This window comes from Trematomus bernacchii, unplaced genomic scaffold (assembly GCF_902827165.1).
Source record: "Trematomus bernacchii unplaced genomic scaffold, fTreBer1.1, whole genome shotgun sequence".
Lineage (NCBI taxonomy): Eukaryota > Metazoa > Chordata > Actinopteri > Perciformes > Nototheniidae > Trematomus > Trematomus bernacchii.
The window spans coordinates 12,386,948-12,406,011 of NW_022987727.1; the positions used below are offsets into that span (position 1 = coordinate 12,386,948).

The 19,064-nt window shown below is 39.8% G+C and overlaps 1 protein-coding gene across 1 annotated transcript in view; it reads right to left on the reverse strand.

Moving 5' to 3' along the window:
• Positions 1-96: 96 nt before the first annotated feature.
• Positions 97-19,064, reverse strand: part of LOC117494547 (vitamin D3 receptor A) — a 91,925-nt gene continuing 72,957 nt past the window's right edge. The window contains exons 5-10 of the mRNA XM_034145519.1: positions 18,528-18,712; positions 16,001-16,100; positions 14,251-14,428; positions 9,619-9,770; positions 3,065-3,181; positions 97-1,277 (exon numbers count right to left, since the gene is read on the reverse strand). Coding sequence (XP_034001410.1) covers positions 1,024-1,277; positions 3,065-3,181; positions 9,619-9,770; positions 14,251-14,428; positions 16,001-16,100; positions 18,528-18,712 — 986 coding nt within the window. The 3' untranslated portion in view covers positions 97-1,023. The remainder of the gene's footprint in view (positions 1,278-3,064; positions 3,182-9,618; positions 9,771-14,250; positions 14,429-16,000; positions 16,101-18,527; positions 18,713-19,064) is intronic.

Genomic DNA, 19,064 nt, shown 5'->3' on the forward strand with positions numbered 1-19,064 from the left:
TATTTGTATATATATATATATATATATATATATATATATATATATATATATATATATATATATATATATTTATATATTCATATATATCAGCTTATATCATTTATATTTATATAGCATTATACATACATTCTTGTTTTGTGAAATTCCCTTTGTCTTGTGAACAGGGAATTCCAACCGTAGCATATCCCTCCCTCCAGCTACCACACCTCCGTGACTCCAAATCCCACTTCTCTTGTCACCGTTACCACACTGAAACATTCCTACTGTAACTTCCTTTCTTTTCTCCAGCTGCACATACACAGAAACACAGCCTGTCTTAACCAAGCATTTTTTAAAGTTTTTCCACTATATTATCGTAAGCTAGCTGGCTGTGTTGATGTTTAATATATTTGGATATCTTTGCTGTCGATAAATCAACATAGCGATCTAGGTGTAGGAACATTGCTTGCGTATAATTTGTACCTAACAAGTGCCAGCGTGGTTAATAGATGTAAATCTGTGAATGTATTCCTCGCACTTGTTATGAGGATGAAGGTTATAAGGGGATGTGACCGTCACATCCGTCACGCTGTCAAAACAAAAAGAAAATGGCAGGAATCTAGCAGTGATGTCCGGAAGGAAAGGAGGGGAGCAGAAAAAGGCGATATTTCATTTGAGTTTGCGAATTTCGGAGAGGATCAGGATGTCGATCTACTCCAGAGTCAGGATATCTGCCTGACCTTTAATGTGGTACTGTGTACCAGAGGTTAAAATATAATCTGGTTATCCAAGGTGCTGCAAAAATGCAGAGCATATCCAGGTGTCTTAAATCCGTAAATCCGGAGCCTTGCCGCTCGAGGTCAGGTGACGATGAGGAGGAGGTGAAGGTGACCATCTACCTACGGGATTATCCATCCTTCTCCCTTGTGTCTATCAGAGCTGGGGTTCCGTCGGGGAAAAGAAGGTGGCAGGGGTCGGTATATCTTCCTGTGATGTGTGGTGAGTGTGTGTGTATGTGTGTGTGTGAGCGGGCTTCCTCCACTGCTATGACACCTCGCTGCCGAACACTTCCAGCACCAGCGGGGTGAGCTGCATGCTGTGCTCGGGCTGGAAGGAGAGGGAGCGGTACTGCTTGGAGTGCTCCTCGTTCAGGCTGCGCAGGTCGGCCAGCTTCTGGATCATCTTGGCGTAGAGGAGGCGTCCGCCCGGGTGGTTCACCTGGATGTAGGCCTGCAGCGCCTCCGACAGGTGGTCCTGCAGCTGCTCGATGCGACCGTGGTCCTGGACTCCAGGGCGATCTACCCGTCAGGGGATGAAGAGGGGGCAGTGGAGGAACATTGTGAGGGAGGTCCAAGAGGAAAGGAGGAAAGCAAGATGAGAGAGGGAAGGGCACAGGGAGAAGGAAGAGGAAAGAAGGGTTCAGGTGGGGAGAGGGATGGATGGAAAGAGAACATCAGTCAGATCGTTGTGTTGATTTAGACCAGGGGTCGGCATGCGGCTCTTTAAGCCCTCTGCTCTGGCTCCCTTGAGTTTAGACATAAATAAGAAGGAAATAAAATACAAATATTTGTAGGACTATTTATATTTTGTTGCATGGTTGAAAATGTTTCGTATCTTGTATTTTGAGGTGATACTGTGACACATAAATAAAAAACAAAACGGTTTTAATTAGGTGAACTAAAATATGCGTCACATCCTGCTACGGTCCCACGCCAGCGCCTTTTCTTGCAGGTGAATAACCTGAGCCCTGGCTCGATGAGCGAACTATGGATAAATCAGAGAAAATAAAAGTATCGGAGGAACACAGAGGGTTTCATTCTGCGTGGAGAGTTATCTGCTTTCACAGCAAACGATGCTGGCTTACCGGTATGTTTGATATGTGGAGAGAAGTTCTCAAAGGTGCTGCAGCCTTTACGTATCGAGGAAAAACACGGAAGAGGAAGACAGCTGACGACCTTCAGTCATAATTCAATCAGTTCACTCTTTTTAGGGTTCAGCTATATGTTTTATTTATTTCAAAGTGGGCCCATTTTAATTGTATTTTTATTCCTTCAAATGTGTAGAGGACTCCCCAAGTGCTGTGTTTAATTTATTTTAAAGTAGTCCTGTGTATTTTTTTGTATTCTCCTTATAAGAGTTCTTTGTTTCTTATTAGAGGTCAACAGTTTTATAATGTAATAAATAATACATGCAAAAAAACTGTAGTTTTTGTGTATGATATAACAATAAATACAACTTTATAAGCTATCAAATATGTTTTGCGGCTCCAGACAAAACAAATTGTTGGAAAAGGGGGAAAAATTGCTCTTTTGGTCAAAAAGGTTGCAGACCCCTGATTTAGACTGTAGTGATCAAACTAATATTCTACATTCCTAATATATATATTATTAGTTTCATACTACTTGTAGAACTGCATTACAGTGGTGGCTGCGCAGGATTGTTTTCGACTCGTGAAATCGAAATTATTTGAAAAACGATAGATGTGATAATTTGGAAAATCCACATCCAATCTTATGAGAAGTCAGCATCAATCCAAATTTGTTGGCATTTGAACTTTCTCAAAACAAAATGTTCACACAAATGGATGCACGCACCTGTATTAATGGTTCACCTAGCAGCAGCCATGTAGGACGTTTATCTAACAAAATTACAACAATCCCTTTCTACCACTTATTTTAAACTTCATCAAAAACATCAATGAAAAATGTGGATCACTGCCCTTGTTTCCTTTCTCTAAGGGGGTGAACATATGTTTAAAACAAGGCCATCCTTGGCTGAAAAAAAGTGTTCAAGCTTGTGGAAAATGTTGAGTTTTCCAGCGAGTATGCGTCATCTATTCTTGAAGCGGCTTTCCTTCTCCATGGCCTCGTTCAATTATTACGTTAATTCACTGTTTTCAGCTGAAAAGCCCAATGAAGCACAAACAGCATAGATATGCGTCATTCATTTCTAACACTGTGTTGTACCTTCATGTTTTTTCAGTATTGAAGACCTAAACTGTTTGTGCTCTCCTGACATGGTGTTGTTATTAGTCAATCTAGTAACACTCTCTTTAAAAAAAAACACTGGAACACACAAGCAGTACCTGGGGAGAGCAGGCAGATGGCCATGAGCAGCACGTGTTCCTCCTCGTGCAGGTTGAGTTTCTTTAGACCAACCTGGAACTTCACCAGCGGCTCCAACAGATCCAGAGTGTGACCCGCTAACATGAAAAAGAACACAAACACACCGTTAGTGCTGCAAACATGAATTGTGCTTTATTGTTGATTTATAAGTGAAAACACACTCTATACAGCAGTAGAGAATGTTTATTTTCCCATTGCGGACAGAGAGCATTGCTTCCTGCCCCGCATGTGTGAGTGAAAAAGGACTGAGTGTGTGTAGCTGCTTTATTGCTTCCATGAAAATACCTGGAGTCAAAACCTCACAGTAATGTGCAAGTGTGCATAGAAAAGCAGCATGTGGGTGACGCTTGTAAGGGTGCGTTATATAAGGTGTGAGAAGAAAAAAGAAAAAAGGAATCATAGCTGTGTCATCAGCTTCAACGTTGAACACGCTTCTGTCCTTGAGACTGTGTACTTGCGTGCAAAGGAACTTTTTGCCAATGCAATGCTCAATGATGCGGCCTTGGTGGAAACACCGGGAGTGCTGGCTACACAAGGATGAAGTATGGAAGCCTATTTATGCCAATGTGTTGAAAGAAATGTTTTTATTGTAAAAGTCTTTATAATGAGAAACGTATAATGACTTAGTATCACACAATGATGAGAAACTTTCTTTTTGACACATTATTTTGTAATTATTTCAAAATATAAGTCATTTTCTGAAATACTCTTTATTTATTCACTTAAAGGTAGGGTAGGTAATTCACTTCAGAAACACTTTTTGTTATATTCCATGGAATGCTCTTAACATCCCGATAGCAATGAATATATTAAATGCTTTGACAATAAATACATAAAAAAATGTCATCTGTGGAAGCCGTAGTACTGTAAAAAGTACGACCAATCACTTTCACCGCCCCGGCTAAAATAACTGGATGGCCTACCATCTGTGTACAACCTTATCTCGTGCCCTTATTGGTCATGTGCGCGTTCGTGTGTGTTGGAGGAGGGGCTCTGTAAGGAAGTCTGAAGGAAGGGGCAGATTTTTTTCGGCTGCTTACTTTCAAATTCTAGCGCACTCGAGCTGGTTTCTCCATTCTTACCTACCCTACTGTACCTTTAACATAACTCATTCTTTTGCAATTCTTGTTCATTATTTTGACACATCAGTTCTTATTTTAAGATACTTAAAGGTCACCTATCATGCTATTTTTAGGCAATAGCATAGGTCTCAGATATATAAAAATATATAACATGTCTATAAAGTGTTTTGCTCAAAATACCAAACAGATCACCCATTCTAGCCATGCCTCATATCCCTCTATTTAGTGGAATGCTGTGCCACAGCATTCCACTATAGTTCTTCAATTCTTTATTCTTCCCCTTATTTCAGCCAATACTTTGGCTCTCCATAACTTCAGCTTACTTTCAGCTACAGAAACCATTCAAATATTAAACTATTCAGCCTGTTCAGGAATCGATGGGAAACCTTCAACTTTTTAAAAATGTTTTATACTTGAAATATTCAGCTTTTTAAACTCTTTTTTTCACATGGAAGTCAATGGGAGGAGCCTTTAAATCCTCTTTAACTACACCTTACGCCAAATGCTTCTCCTTCCACATACTTTCAGCTAGACACTTCATTCCAACAGCGATCAAGAGAAGAGAGAGAGGGCGATAGAAGATTGAGAGGGTGATCAAGAGAAGAGAGAGGGCGATCAAGAGAAGAGAGAGAGTAATGTAACCTCCTAATGTAATGTATAACTCCTATGAAAATGTTCAAAAAGTGCTCAAACTTCACATGTGTGTTTTGAGATTTCTTCAAATGCCGTTGACATGGCAACACAATGCTCACCATGAAACACGGTTTTCTCATGACTTCAGTGAAAATGCTCGAAAAGGCCCAAAACTTCACAGGTTTGGTAATGATGCAGCCATCAACACATCTAAGCGTATTATGGGGTGTCATAAAATGGCGTTGCCATGGCGACAGATAATTCACCATCAAGTTAGTTCAAAAGTTTGCAGTTCAAATATTCTGCTGCTTTCCCAAGCCTTTTTACTTTCTTTTCTCATCTTAATACAAATTCATTCACTACTACTTACATCTGATATTAAACTCCTTCAGCCTATTTTCAGCTGTAGAAACCATTCAACTATTACATTATTCAGCTATTTCAGGACATCAAGGCTATACATGTTGTTGTTTATACCTTTTTTTAAACCTTTTCTTTTAAATATTAAGCTTATTCTGCATTTTTGTAGCTAAAAGCAGTTACCATTCAGCTAATAACATATTCAGCTTTTTCTGCATTTTCAGCTAAATTCAGCCACAAATGTTCACAGTTTACAGCATTCGCACGCATTTTCTGCAGGAAATGCATTTTCTGCAGGAAATGCATTTTCTAGTTCACTTCCTGTTCCAAAAGTGCTGATTTGGGGTATAAAGCTTTAAAAAAAGAAAATTGATTAAAAAAAAGGAGGGGGCTGAGCTCATGCGGGAGATTCTACCGGCAGATACTGGGGTGATGAAACGCCATATCATGGATTATCAAGGATAACTTCTGAAACAGTATGGAGCTCAAAGGCTTTCTCTCTTGCCGGTTATACCACAAGGTGAGTTCCTTTTTATTTCCTGCTTCTTCACACACATGCTCTCCAGTACAGGTTAGCTCTGAGTGTTAGCGATGCTAATGTAAACATGCACCGACCATATTACGTCCAAAACAGCCGGGCATTGTTTCTGATAGCAACGTTTCTGATAGGGCCGTGGGTGTAAAGCCAGCCCACATTTCCGATATTACGTCATATCGGACGCAAATCTGAATCAGCTCCGTTAGCCCCGTTTTTAGAGATTTGGGTACGGAGGAAAAGAAAGAGGGTTTTATTTTCTGACGCTGCGTGAGTTCCCCGACACACCGGGGACACATATTTATGTATAACAGACATCAAAAAGTGCATTTTGCATGATTGGTCCCCTTTAAGTGATCTTTTTGTCAAACTTGTAATTATTTTTAGATACTAAGTCATTATTTTGAGATAGTGGTGAAGGATATTGCGGGTATCTTAGACAAAAAGCAGAGTTGTGCAGCTCTGTTTATTGATCTTTCCAAAGCTTTCGATACCGTCGATCATCATATCCTGAAGCAGAGGCTGGCCAGTATTGGCATATCCAGCCATGCAGTGGGGTGGTTTGTGAACTACCTCTCTGAAAGGTCCCTATGTGTTCATTTTGATGGGCTCACTTCTGAGTGCTTCAACATTACAAATGGTGTACCACAAGGTTCTGTTTTAGGTCCACTATTATTCTCCATCTATATCAACAGTTTAGGTCAAAATGTGGATGAAGCAACTTTAAATTGTTATGCGGACGATACTGTGATGTATTGTGCAGGTCCCTCGATTAAGGAGGCTGTTGTTAAATTGCAGGCTGTTTTTAATATTATTCAGACTCAGCTCTCTGAGCTTAACCTTCTTTTAAATGTTGATAAAACTAAGGTAATGCTATTTTCAAAAGCCCAAAAGACACCGGAGACAGCTTTGGATATTGTTACTGCGCAAGGAAAAGTACTTGAAGAGGTTACCTGTTATAAATACCTTGGTATCTGGCTTGATAATTGCCTCTCTTTCAAACTTCAGGTCAATAACCTGCTTAGAAAGCTGAGAGTGAAGCCAAGTTTCTTTTTCAGAAACAAGTCCTGTTTCTCACTTGAGGCCAGGAAAAGGCTAGTCTCTGTGACCTTTTTACCTGTGCTGGACTATGGTGATTTGATCTATATGAATGCACCTGCCCATTACCTGCTCAAGTTAGATGCCGCCTATCACAGTGCGCTGAGATTTGTTACTAACTGTAAAGCACTTACTCATCACTCTACACTGTATACCAAGGCAGGTTTGCCATCACTTACTGTTCAGAGGCTCAGTCATTGGTACATATTCATCTATAAAGCCATGTTGGGTAAACTACCAACTTATATCTGCTCTCTGATCTCACAGAGAATCGCAAGTAGCTATTGCCTAAGATCCCAGGATGTGTTTTTATTACATGTGCCAAGTGCTAGCACTGTTTTAGGTACTAAAGCTTTTATGTGCGCAGGTCCTCTAGCTTGGAACACTCTGCAATGTTTTTGGAAACTGAGCCTTTTGGTTCCCCTGCATCATTTTAAAGCTCGGCTGGATGAAATGCTATTTGATACTCTTGGTACCTGTCATTGTGAATAGGTTTGTAAATTGTAATTATGTTGTATGACGTCCTTTTTGTTTTCTGTTGTTTTTATGTTTTTCATGTGTAACCAACGTGCTGCAGGTCTCCCTTGAAAAAGAGATCGTTGATCTCAATAGGCGCTTTAACACCGGAGTACTTTTCCCAGTATAGTTCTGATAGTTCTTGAAATGTTGCGTTCACACCCAAAGAATCCGGAACTAGAACTTAGTTCATGAAAACCTTTTCACCCCCTTTTTAGTCCCTGCTAGAGAGCAGGTACTTTCATGGGAGAAAAAGGTTCCCATTTCTGATTGGCTGGGCGAATTGCAAACCACGCCCCGTAAAACTCTGAAAGGTTTTGTGAAGCCGCCATTGTATTTGCTTGCATTAGCATTATTAGCATTAGCATTAGCATTAGCCCAGCGCACCAACGGAGAGAGACTAACTTATGGCAACACAAACAAAAACATGGGAGTGGTGGAGTGATGAGGAGGTGTCGGCGTTCTGGCGATTTACTCGGAAGGCTTCAGTAGAAGCTGCTGGGAGTCCCAGCAGCTTCTACTGAAGCCAGTCCCCAACTCCGGGGATTTCCGGCCGGGGACTTTGGGTGGCAGTATACGCCGTGAAGTTGTTTGCGGCCTGCCAGTAAACCCAAAGCAGAAGAAGAAGAAATGACGTCAGTGGCTTCATTTGCCTAAACCTCCCTCAGGGACTTATTCCGGTGTGAACGCGATCTGCTCTTTAGTTCATCAGAACTAAAGAGTTCTGATGAACTAAGTACTGGGAACTAAGTACGGCAAAGTACTTGGTGTGAAAGTGCCTAATGGGATTTCACCCGAGGCCTGTACTACGAAGCTGGATTTTCGCTTAGCCGGCTAAATTCAGGGAAATCTCGGGCTTTCCGGTCCTCCGACGCTGGTTCTCTTTTTAGCAGGCTAGATTTCCATGGTAACTTATGCTGAGCGGCAAACCTGCTCCGGAGCAGGTTAGGTGGCAGGCTAAGAGATCAACTCAGTGAAAGCACTGCCTGCTGACCAATCAGAGCTCCGTGTGCGGAGTTTAAAGCGATCAATTCATATGACAGGAGGAGAAAGGAAATACAGTTTAAACTGCCGTTGAAGGAAAGACGACCGGCCAAAATCAACTGACTGTGTGAACGTGAAAATTAATAGAATATCCCCTCCCATCTTCAGAGCAATCTGACTATTATAACATTAGCGTTAAGAAAGCTTACTTAAATATCTGCCACGACATAAGTAACCGGATCAGAGTAACATTAAGTACAGTCCGCGGCACTGTGAGTGCAGACGTCGATGTGTCCCATTATCATTCATATCATATCACATCATAATGTATCATATATTTCCTTATCTGAGTCAGCTTCTTGAGCCGTATCTGGCCGTGCAACACTCACAGTGTCACATACTGTATGCAGAAGTATTATTTTAAGCAACACATTAAATTGACGAAACACTCGAGTCAAATTCTCCTAATTAAAGTCAGATCCACTCGTGTCTTGGACGGGGCAGTGATTTCATAAACCTGTTAATGTACGCATTCAAACACTTTTTCTTTTACCAGCTGTATTCACCTTGCAGGTGCAGCTATGTGGCTTTTATCCTGGGTAAAGTGTTTAAGTCATGGATGTTTAAAGTTTAACTTCCTCATATTTGACTAATATTAAAGTTCACTTTTCATTCAGGAAGTATGACGCTGCGCTGTCAGTACGCTTCTCCGTGTTTGAGATTGGTCGAATGCTCCAAATACCACCCCTTTCATGTGAACGCGCACCTAACTAGATAGGACACGGCGGCTTGAGCGATCCACTTAATATCCAGCGTCGTAGTACAGTTTAGCGCCAGCGCGTATGTTTTGGATTACGCCAACCGGCTAACTCCAACATATCCAGGTTAAGTTGAACCAGCTTCGTAGTACAGGCCTCTGGTTAAATAAAGGCTACAAACAAACAAACAAGATACATAGACATTCTTTAGAGATTCTCAGTTTTTTTTCTTGAGGAACTAAGTCATTATTTTGAGATATTAAGTCATTGTTTTGTGAAACTATTATTTTCTGTGACATGTTAAGTCAGGAGGATATATTTAGTTTTAACGTTTTTCATCTTGTTTTTTTCTAACTGGCAAGATGTGCTTCCGTAGAGGACTGTGTGTATTGGCAGGTGGTGAAATCAATAAGCAGCGTCTCTGACATGCTCTATCCAAACAAACTGCTCATGTGTTTATTTATTGATTGCGCAGTTAGAACTCATGAAACCGCCACTCTTGTTTATTTAGTTTCACTGTGGTGCTGTGGATGTGAGGATTAACCAACCCTTTGTAACGTCATTGATGCAGTATTTGAAGTCGGGTCCTCCGCAGCTCCAGGACATGTCCTCCAGACTGAACGACTGATTTGAACGCAGCATGATGATCTCGATGGCGCTCGACTTCAACAGAGCAATCTGGTCTTCTGCCGTCAGATCCCTGGAACACAGAGTCACAAACGTTAATATGGACATTTTAAGCAAAACTGCATTCTTAATAATTAAACTTGTGTTTTTCATGGGATGGTAATAGGATAAAATGTTGTGAGTTTCGTTTCACAAAAATGTCAACGTTTCTTTTGAAAAATATAACAAAATTAAAAGAAAAAACCTTTTGACAAGAAATATAGACCAAAAGTTGACTAAAATATAATGACTTTTGTTGACAAAAACTGGAGTAAAGGTTTTGAGTTGCCATGGACTCAAACTAAGATGGATCAAAATGACTAAAATGTGACCAAAATTAAAAAAGTATTTTTGTCTTTGGTTCATTTTAGAAAAAAAAAGATTAGTTAGAGATCTGCTTACAAGATAAAACAAATATGTCTCACTAAAGACACAAGAGAAACACTGTAACACACAGATTCGGCAATAGCTTTTAGCTAACTACAGCAGCAAATGCCAAAGGTGACGTCCTTTGGCAGTGTGTGGAAAACAAACAAACAAACAGCAGTTCAAGTGGTGCAAATGAAGTGGGATGAGAATTCACTTGAACAAAACCACAAAACAACATTAGTACTTCTCACGGGAAGGGAGGACAGATCGGAGGCCTGTACTACGAAGCAGGATTTTCGCTTAGCGGGCTAACTTCAGGGAAAACTCGGGGTTTCCGGTCCTACGACGCTGGTTCTCTTTTTAGCGGGCTAGATCTCCATGGTAACTTATGCTGAGCGGCTAACCTGGGGCCTATACTACGAATCAGGATTTTCGTTTAGCAAGCTAACTTCAGGGATTTCCGGTCCTACGACGCTGGTTCACTTCTTAGTGGGCTAGATAACTTATGCTGAATGGCTAGCCTGCTCCGGAGTAGGATAGGTTCCAGGATAAGAGATCAACTGTGCGGAGTTCTTCTTCTTCTTTGCTTTAATGGCGAATCGCTTCCACTTGGAGCATATATCGCCACCTACTGTTGATTTATTTAATGTCCATGTTAAATCCTTGTCCTCAGACCGTTTCAATAAGGATACATCTATTACAGGTTGAGGTAGCAACCATGGTGGAACAGCTGATAACAACAGTGTGCAGAGTTTAAAGCGATCAAGTCATATTACAGGATAAAGGAAATACAGTTTAAACGGCCGTTGCAGGAAAGACGGCCGGCCAAAATCACCGACCGTGTGAACGTGAAAATGAATAGAATATCACCTCCCATCTTCAGAGCAATCTGACTATTATAACATTAGCGTTAAGAAAGCTTACTTAAATATCTGCCACAACATAAGTAACCGGATCAAAGTAACATTACGTAGCCTACAGTTCGTGGCACTGTGAGTGCAGACGTCGATGTGTCCCATTATCATTCATATCACATCATATCACATCATAATGTAGGCCTATCATATATTTCCTTATCGGAGTCAGCTTCTTGAGCCGTATCTGGCCGTGCAAGAAGCAGAAGTATTATTTTAAGCAACACATTAAGTTGACGAAACACTCGAGTCAAATGTAATTAAAGTCAGATCCACTCGTGTCTTAGACGGGGGGCTGTGATATCATAAACCTGTTGATGTACGCATTCAAACACTTTTTCTTTTACCAGCTGTATTCACCTTGCAGGTGCAACTATGTGGCTTTTATCCTGGATAAAGTGTTTAAGTCATGGATGTTTAAAGTTTAACTTCTTCATATGTCTAATATTATAGTTGACTTTTCATTCAGGAAGTATGACGCGCTGCGCTGTCAGTACGCGGCTTGTCCATGTTTGTGATTGGTCGAATGCTCCAAATACCACCCCTTTTATGTGAACGCGCACCTAACTAGATAGGACACGGCTGGCTTGAGCGATCGAGTTGATAACCCGTGTTGTAGGAACGTTTAGCGAGAGCGGGTTTGTTTTGGATTAGGTAAACCGGATAACTCAAAACATATCCAGGATATGTTGAACTAGATTCGTAGTACAGGCCCCAGGTTTGCCGTTCAGCATAAGTTACCATGGAGATCTAGCCCGGTAAGAAGTGAACCAGCGTCGTAGGACCGGAAACCCAGAGTTTTCCCTGAAGTTAGCTCGCTAAGCGAAAATCCGGCTTCGTAGTACAGGCCTCTGCAGACACATGTTTCAGAAGTAAACATTGAGTCCTATTGAGTCGTTTCAGGCAGGGGGGGAGTGTGTGGGAAAGAAACTCCCTCTTGAGGAAACTATTAGATTTTAGCCTTTGCAGACCATTAACATGCACAAAAACCCATATAACCCACTACCGGAAAGGGAAAACCTGAAAAGCAGGTTAAGGCCCCTTTAAAGTTTGTGTAATTATTTGTAGGACAATTAATTGTCAACCAAAATTGAAAATAGTTTTGGCCCTAACAATGCAGCTCTCAACATTGACGACACAGCTATACGTTATGACATTGTTGCATAAATTCTCTTTATTTTCCCACAGGAAAGCCTCCTAACTACACACAGCTGAGATCATAATAAGGCAAGCAGAAGGAATATATGTAAATATACCAAAAATATAAGGTCTCTCTGTTTATATTCCTGTTTACGTTACATGCAAACACACACGTATGCATTATGTATGCCAATATGTGCCTCCTCTATTATTTCATTATGTGCTCTCTGTATGTGCATACCAGAGATGGAGTACTCGAGTCCTGGACTCGGACTCAAGTCGGACTCTAGTGCCGATTTTCTGGGACTCGTGACTCGACTCGGACTCGCGCACTGATTGACGCGACTCGGACTCGGACTCGTGAATTCTCGCGCACGATGACTTGGATTAATAATATTAATATTAGTAATAAGCTTTATATTTGTATAGCACCTATTACAAGAATTGTAGCCAAACTGGCTTCACAGCAGTTCAATAGACAGATTAGTATAACATGACAGGATAAAAGCAATGTAGAGGAGCATCTACATTTCAACACATGTATCCACGAAGATTAATACATGAAGACTTGTGACTCGGACTTGACTTGGACTCTTCTTAGGTGACTCGGACTTGGACTCGGACTCGAACACAGGTAATGATGACTCGGACTCGGACTCGACTCGGACACTCCTTGGGTGACTCGGACTTGGACTCGGACTCGACTACGACTCTCCCTTGGTGACTCGGACTTGGACTCGGACTCGGACTCGAAGAGTGGTGACTCGAGAGTGACTTGGACTCGTGAATTGGTGACTTGACTACAACACTGGTGCATACATTTAGAAACTTATCTCTCAGCACAGCGTGCATTTATAAAGCTCAGCTTGTTCCTGTGTATTCCTGGAAGAGCTTGTTTGTTTGGGAGCGATAATAACATCTCACCTCACCCAATGCTGTCCTGCATACTGGCAGGCAGCAAATCAAAGTGCTCTGCATGTGGGAGAGGCCTGCTTGGGCTGCTAGCCTTTGTGATTGTACGTGCTACTGGTTGGATGTAGCAGGATTTTACAACAAATCATTACAGAACTCAGCAAAGCAGCAGAGAGCTGCAGGGGAACGAAGTTTCATTTTCAACATGGCCACAATATGATTTATTGCACCAGTGGATTTCATATATATTTATGAAAAAAGTTGGGAGCAAAGGCCGCTTCAGGAGAATTGATTCAATCTACTCGGAAATCCTTTAAGACACCTTATATACAACACAGCTTATTAAAAAGAAAAACAAGGCAAATAAATATACAAATTAGTAAAAATAGAAAGATAAATTAATTAATGAAAAATCTTAAAAATGAATAAAGCTATAAAATGTAAAGAAAATGATTCATCTTAACAGAAGTAGTTTAAACATTTTAAAAGTTAGATTCAAATAAAAAAAAGTAATACATTTCAAATAGTTCTGCATGTAAAATAAGAAACACTGGATTTTAAAGACAACCAAAACCTGAAAAGTAATCCAATCATCGGAGCGTGAACCAGTGAATAATTCAAATCCAGTCTATAATGCCTTACAACATACAAATTGTGTCTTTTAATTAATCTGACAATTATTTTCATGATCAGTCTCATTTTCTATGTTTTTTATTTTCTGATTTTTTTTCCATAAAATGTCGATACATAAACATGTCCACCATAATTTTGCAGGACGAATGGAAATATTATTACAGAATATCATTATTATTTAAAACCAATGAATCAGCAAATCAGTTTCAGAGAGTAGAACGAGCGAATAGTTGGCATTTTCGCTTGATAATGACTCAAACAATGAATAGATTTGTTTTTTTATAAGATAAAGATCAAACGATATTGTTATCTTGTAAGATCCAATGTCTCATTTTAAATTCCTCGAGTAGAACAAAATTTAAAAAATCTGTCTCAGCCCACCAATAGAAGACATTAAATTGCAGTATTGCATATTATTTTGTGACATAAAAGATAAATCTGACTTTGTTGAGTGATAGGAAGAAAAATACAAGGTGCAAGACAGTAGTCCCTGCTGCTCTCCTGTGATGAACCTGAACATCTACCAGCCATCATGGCAGTTCGTACCTGAAGCCTGGGATCATCTTGGCGAAGCCGATGACCTTCTGGATGCTGTGGGACACCAGGTCTGCCAGGTGGGGCAGCATGGAGAGCTTCTGGTCCTCCTCGCTGGAGTCAGGGCTGCTCGCCCCGTCCTGGTACATCATCAACAGGCTGGTGAAGTTCATCTTGGTGTCCACAGACTCTGTTTGAGGAGACGATAGGACACAAGATGAACAACAAGGTAAAGAGAGGTGAGAAAAAGGAACATTGCTAACATTATAAGCTAAAGAGATGGAAAACAAGGAAATACATCAAATGACATTACAGTGGCACTAATATAAAGATGTCCAGGGGGTTAACCAAAGTCATGACTAATGGGGACTGATCACAGTTTGTACAGTTCATAAGGATTTATTACATTCTTTGTGTTTTGGTTAATCTTTAAAAAGGGTTTTCTTGTAACTTATCTGTATATATTAATATTGAATTTGTTTATAAGCAATAGTTTTAGCTAGGGCTGCTCGATTATGGCAAAAATCATAATCACGGTTATTTTTGGTCAATATTGATATCACGATTATTAAATATGATTATTCATTGACTTTGAAAACATCCATTTATTGAACTTTAAAACAAATTATAATAATAATTTGAACAGTATGTTTTAACAGTTGATTACCCTGAACTTTAAGTATAATTCAACTGAAGAACCAATACAAAAATTAATTTAAATTCTACATTTAAATAAATAATATCAAAATAATAAATACCAATAAAGAAGATCAACAAATATTTTGGAGCGCACTTCCACAACCTACTAAACATATATAAATATGATAACTAATGTCACTCACAACCTGTAATGTTTAATTATACTGCTACAATAGTAGTCTGCGGAAATAGCGAGCTAAGAGGTTCCGGCATGACGAGGTTAGTGAAAGTTGACGCTAGAGACCGGAGAATAAAGACACGGCAACTAAAGCTTCCCTTGTAACGTGTTTATATGGATTTATTAAACAGACTGCAAGTCACAACACAACCTGGCCGAGAGGGCTTTTAGGGAGGGGCGAAAGCGCACGCGCGGGCAGGATGTATAACGCAAGACTTATTGAGAGCATCATTTAGAAAGGGAATACAGCAAAATAATCGTTTTATTTCGATTACGTTGTTTTCGTAATCGTTGCAAGCCAAAATCGTAATCGACATTAAAATACGATTAATTGCACAGCCCTAGTTTTAGCCTTGCATTGACTAACTATACTGAATCTAAAATGATTCAAGCAAAAACTTTCATAAATAATATGTTTGTGAATTAAAGGCAATTTTAAAACCTGTTCACTTCAGTCAATACTGACATTTTGAGACTTTTTGTTTAAAACCATTGTGTTGTAATAATCAATTTCAAATAGGAACAAAAACATTCCCTATTTTCCAAAACTGCGTTTTTCGCTCCCTATTGTGGCATTTTGTTGTTAAGTAACACGGTAAAATAGATATCTTGCAGCAAACTATATAGTAGTTACTAGCAGCAGGAACAAGGACAATACTTCACGAGTATTGAGTTTATTTGTCCAGGGAGAAGCCTTGTGCAGTAACAGAATGTACAAATATAGATGTTGAATGGGCTTTCATTTGCACTCTTAAACTCAGTATGAAATCAGCCTATGTGTGTTTGTTTTTATAAAAGCTCTGTGACTTGTTGAAGTGAACCCTGAAGAATGAAAGCCTCAAGGACAGCAGGAGGAGGAGGAGAAGGAGGAGGAAGAGGACTCACCAGGTGAGTGGTTGAATGAGTCAGAGGAGGCGTCAGACAAAGAGTGAAGGGAGGCGGCTCTGCTGGCGCTGCGTGTTACTGGACCTTCACGCACTGGAGGCTGCGGATACACAGAGACAAATATTAATATCAATACTAATATGTCACTGTAATACACTGAAGAATCAATAGGCCGCTGTGGCTGGGGGATGGTTAAGAATCTAGTTTAATTAATCCTCTCATCAGAGGTGGTGTTAAGAAAATATTTTTGCGACATTGACTGAATTGTTTTAACATTGATGGAAAAGTCTGAAGGCCGCCGTCATTTTGACAGACGAGGACACAGTGTGTGTGTTGACAAGAAAATGTATCTCCATGACCTTATCAATGCAAAATCTAAGCTTGAGCTTTATTCTAAAACTCAGGACAGCGAGCACTTACTGTGGAAAGGTATTGATTTATGAGAGATGTACAGTAATCATTTCCAAATTCAAAACATGTTTTTATCTTATTAAATGTTCTGCTTCAATCCATATTTTTTTGTGTCTAGCCCTCCAAAAACAACATTCTCACTGTAGTAAAAGAAAGACCTATTTTCCACTTAATTCGAAAACCTATATAAAATAAATGAATTATTATTAATTCGAAAACCTCAATGGAAGCTTGGAATGAAACTAAATACATTTTATGAGGTTTGCAGACCTTGAAAATGCCTTTGTGTATCATCATTACAAAAAAAAAGATGGTTAATAACATAGTAAGGTACATTTTTGCATCCCAGGGCGACCTGATTGTTTTGATCTGCAGAGAAAGAAAGACGTCTGAAAAGATCGAGTTCATGACGTGCAGGAAGAAAAGAGGACGCCTCTGACGGGCAGATAAACGCCTTTGTTGACTCGTGTTACGGGTGTCGAGTAGATTGAAAACACACACGGGCAATGCTGGCTCACGTGTTGGTGTGAAGTAAATATGGCTGTGGTTACACAAATTAAATAAAGCTATCCCACGATCACAGGAACGGTGCTAAATCCTATGGCTTTTCATTCATTTGATACCACTTATTATAAATCAGACTGTCACTACCACCCCACATGTATAAGTGCCTTTACCCAAACTGTTTTGAAGACCCGAGAAGAGCACAGTAAGCTAAACAACAATTCAGCTTAAGTTAATCTTGTACATTTTGGTTTGTTTAGTGAAAACCATTGCATATGTGATTACACTTTAGTATGTATTACTTACTTATTAATACCCTTATACCATAGCCACTTGCCAGAAAAACACCATATTTAAAATATAAGTCTTTTATCTGGACATTTTCAAGATGTAATCTTTATGTAAAAACATTAAATACAGTTCCCAAGCCTCAGAATTGTTTTAATAGAACAGGTGACCGTAAACTGAGCTCCTAGAAGCACACCTGCATTACATCTAATTGCCATAGGATTCACCAGAGAATAAAACAAAGATCTTCTTGTTTGAAATACTGACAAAAAAAAGTTCCTATTGATACGTATTACAACGAAAACGTGGCACGTCTTGCTTATTAACAGTAACTTGTAACAATATGCCTACAAATATATATATATAGAAAAGCGTAGACGATAAGCTAACATTAGAGGACTTAGCTAAGCTAGTTAGCTAGCTTAATGATTTATTAACTAGTACAGTAAAAACGTAACATGCACACAATCACTGTTGCACTCTGCTGCTCTGTCGTGCAGGGACTGAACTGCTATGAGAAAATCAAAAGCAGGTTTCAACAGCACTCAGTTAGCAAACAGTCCAGTTTGTGCCAGAGTGCACTCCTTTACTACGAGGGCCTTTTACCAATGCATTCAAAGTCTCTTCCTGAATCCGTTTAGACATCAAGAGTCATTTAATACCAAACACAAAAAAAGACTAGCTCCAAGATGTGTACCAAAGCCTCACTTGTTCTGACTCGTTGCGTTCAGTTTAATAATGGTGAGATCATCTAGAAGTACAAACAAATTACCCAAAGATGTTGGGTTATACTGTATGGTTACTAAAAGTTAATCCAGCCAAAAAAAACCTGAAAATTATCAGTGGCCATGGTAGAAGGTGAGTAAGTACAGTTACATAGTTTCACCTTCAGCCAATTACGGCTAGGGTACAAACTAAGAGAGAGAATGCCAAGGTCTGTTGTGGTGTGGTAAACCAGAGCAGATGGCATCCATGTCCTATTGTCGAATTGTTTTGTTTTGTTTGATCAGTTCTTAGGACTTAGCATTGGATATCAAAGGAATATAGTATTCATCTACATTATTCATAAAGTGAAGGCTAACTCGCATACAATGTGCTGTATGTATCTTGATTGGTAAATATTGCTTCTGTATTAATTTACTTTTCAAAAATAACACGTATTATTATGGTTGGATACCATGCTTCAGGGAGCCTTCCCTTCCATTGCATGACATCATGTCCTGCTCCACCCATAGTTATGGTTAACAACAAAGTGACTTAGGGCTGAACTGAGGATAATATGATTGTGGTTTTGGTAAAAGAAGAGACTTTGTGCTGGACTCACCCTGAAGCGGGAGAAGTCGGAATAGGAGGCATCGTAAGTCTTGTGGTGGGCTTCCACGAGACTGGAGATGATGCGGGCCTGCTCCTCGTTTAGACGTGGCCTCATCGCCTCACGGGCTGCTTCCTCCTCTTTCCTCTTCATGATCATGTCCTTCTTCCTCTGAACCTCCTCGTCTGTCAGGATGACTGCAATCCAGATGAAACAGAGGATATATTTAATATCTCTAGCTAAGAACAGTAAAAAGAAAAACACACAATTTCACAAATACTGATATTGAATGTGCCAAAAGAAAAATTCAAAGACAAATAAAAGAATTCCCGCAGTCATGTCAATACAAACATTGCAACACTTTTTTTTTTAAAGTATTTTTTTATCTCTAATGAAAGAACCAAAAGACAGCTGCAAACAAGTCTTGGATCAAGAGGTAACTCTATTAACACCCCGTGTATCACAAGGTTGTAACTGATCTTCTCATTGTGTCTAATCCAGTGAAAGTAAACACATCCACAGGTCCACACACGTGGTGTCACACGGTGT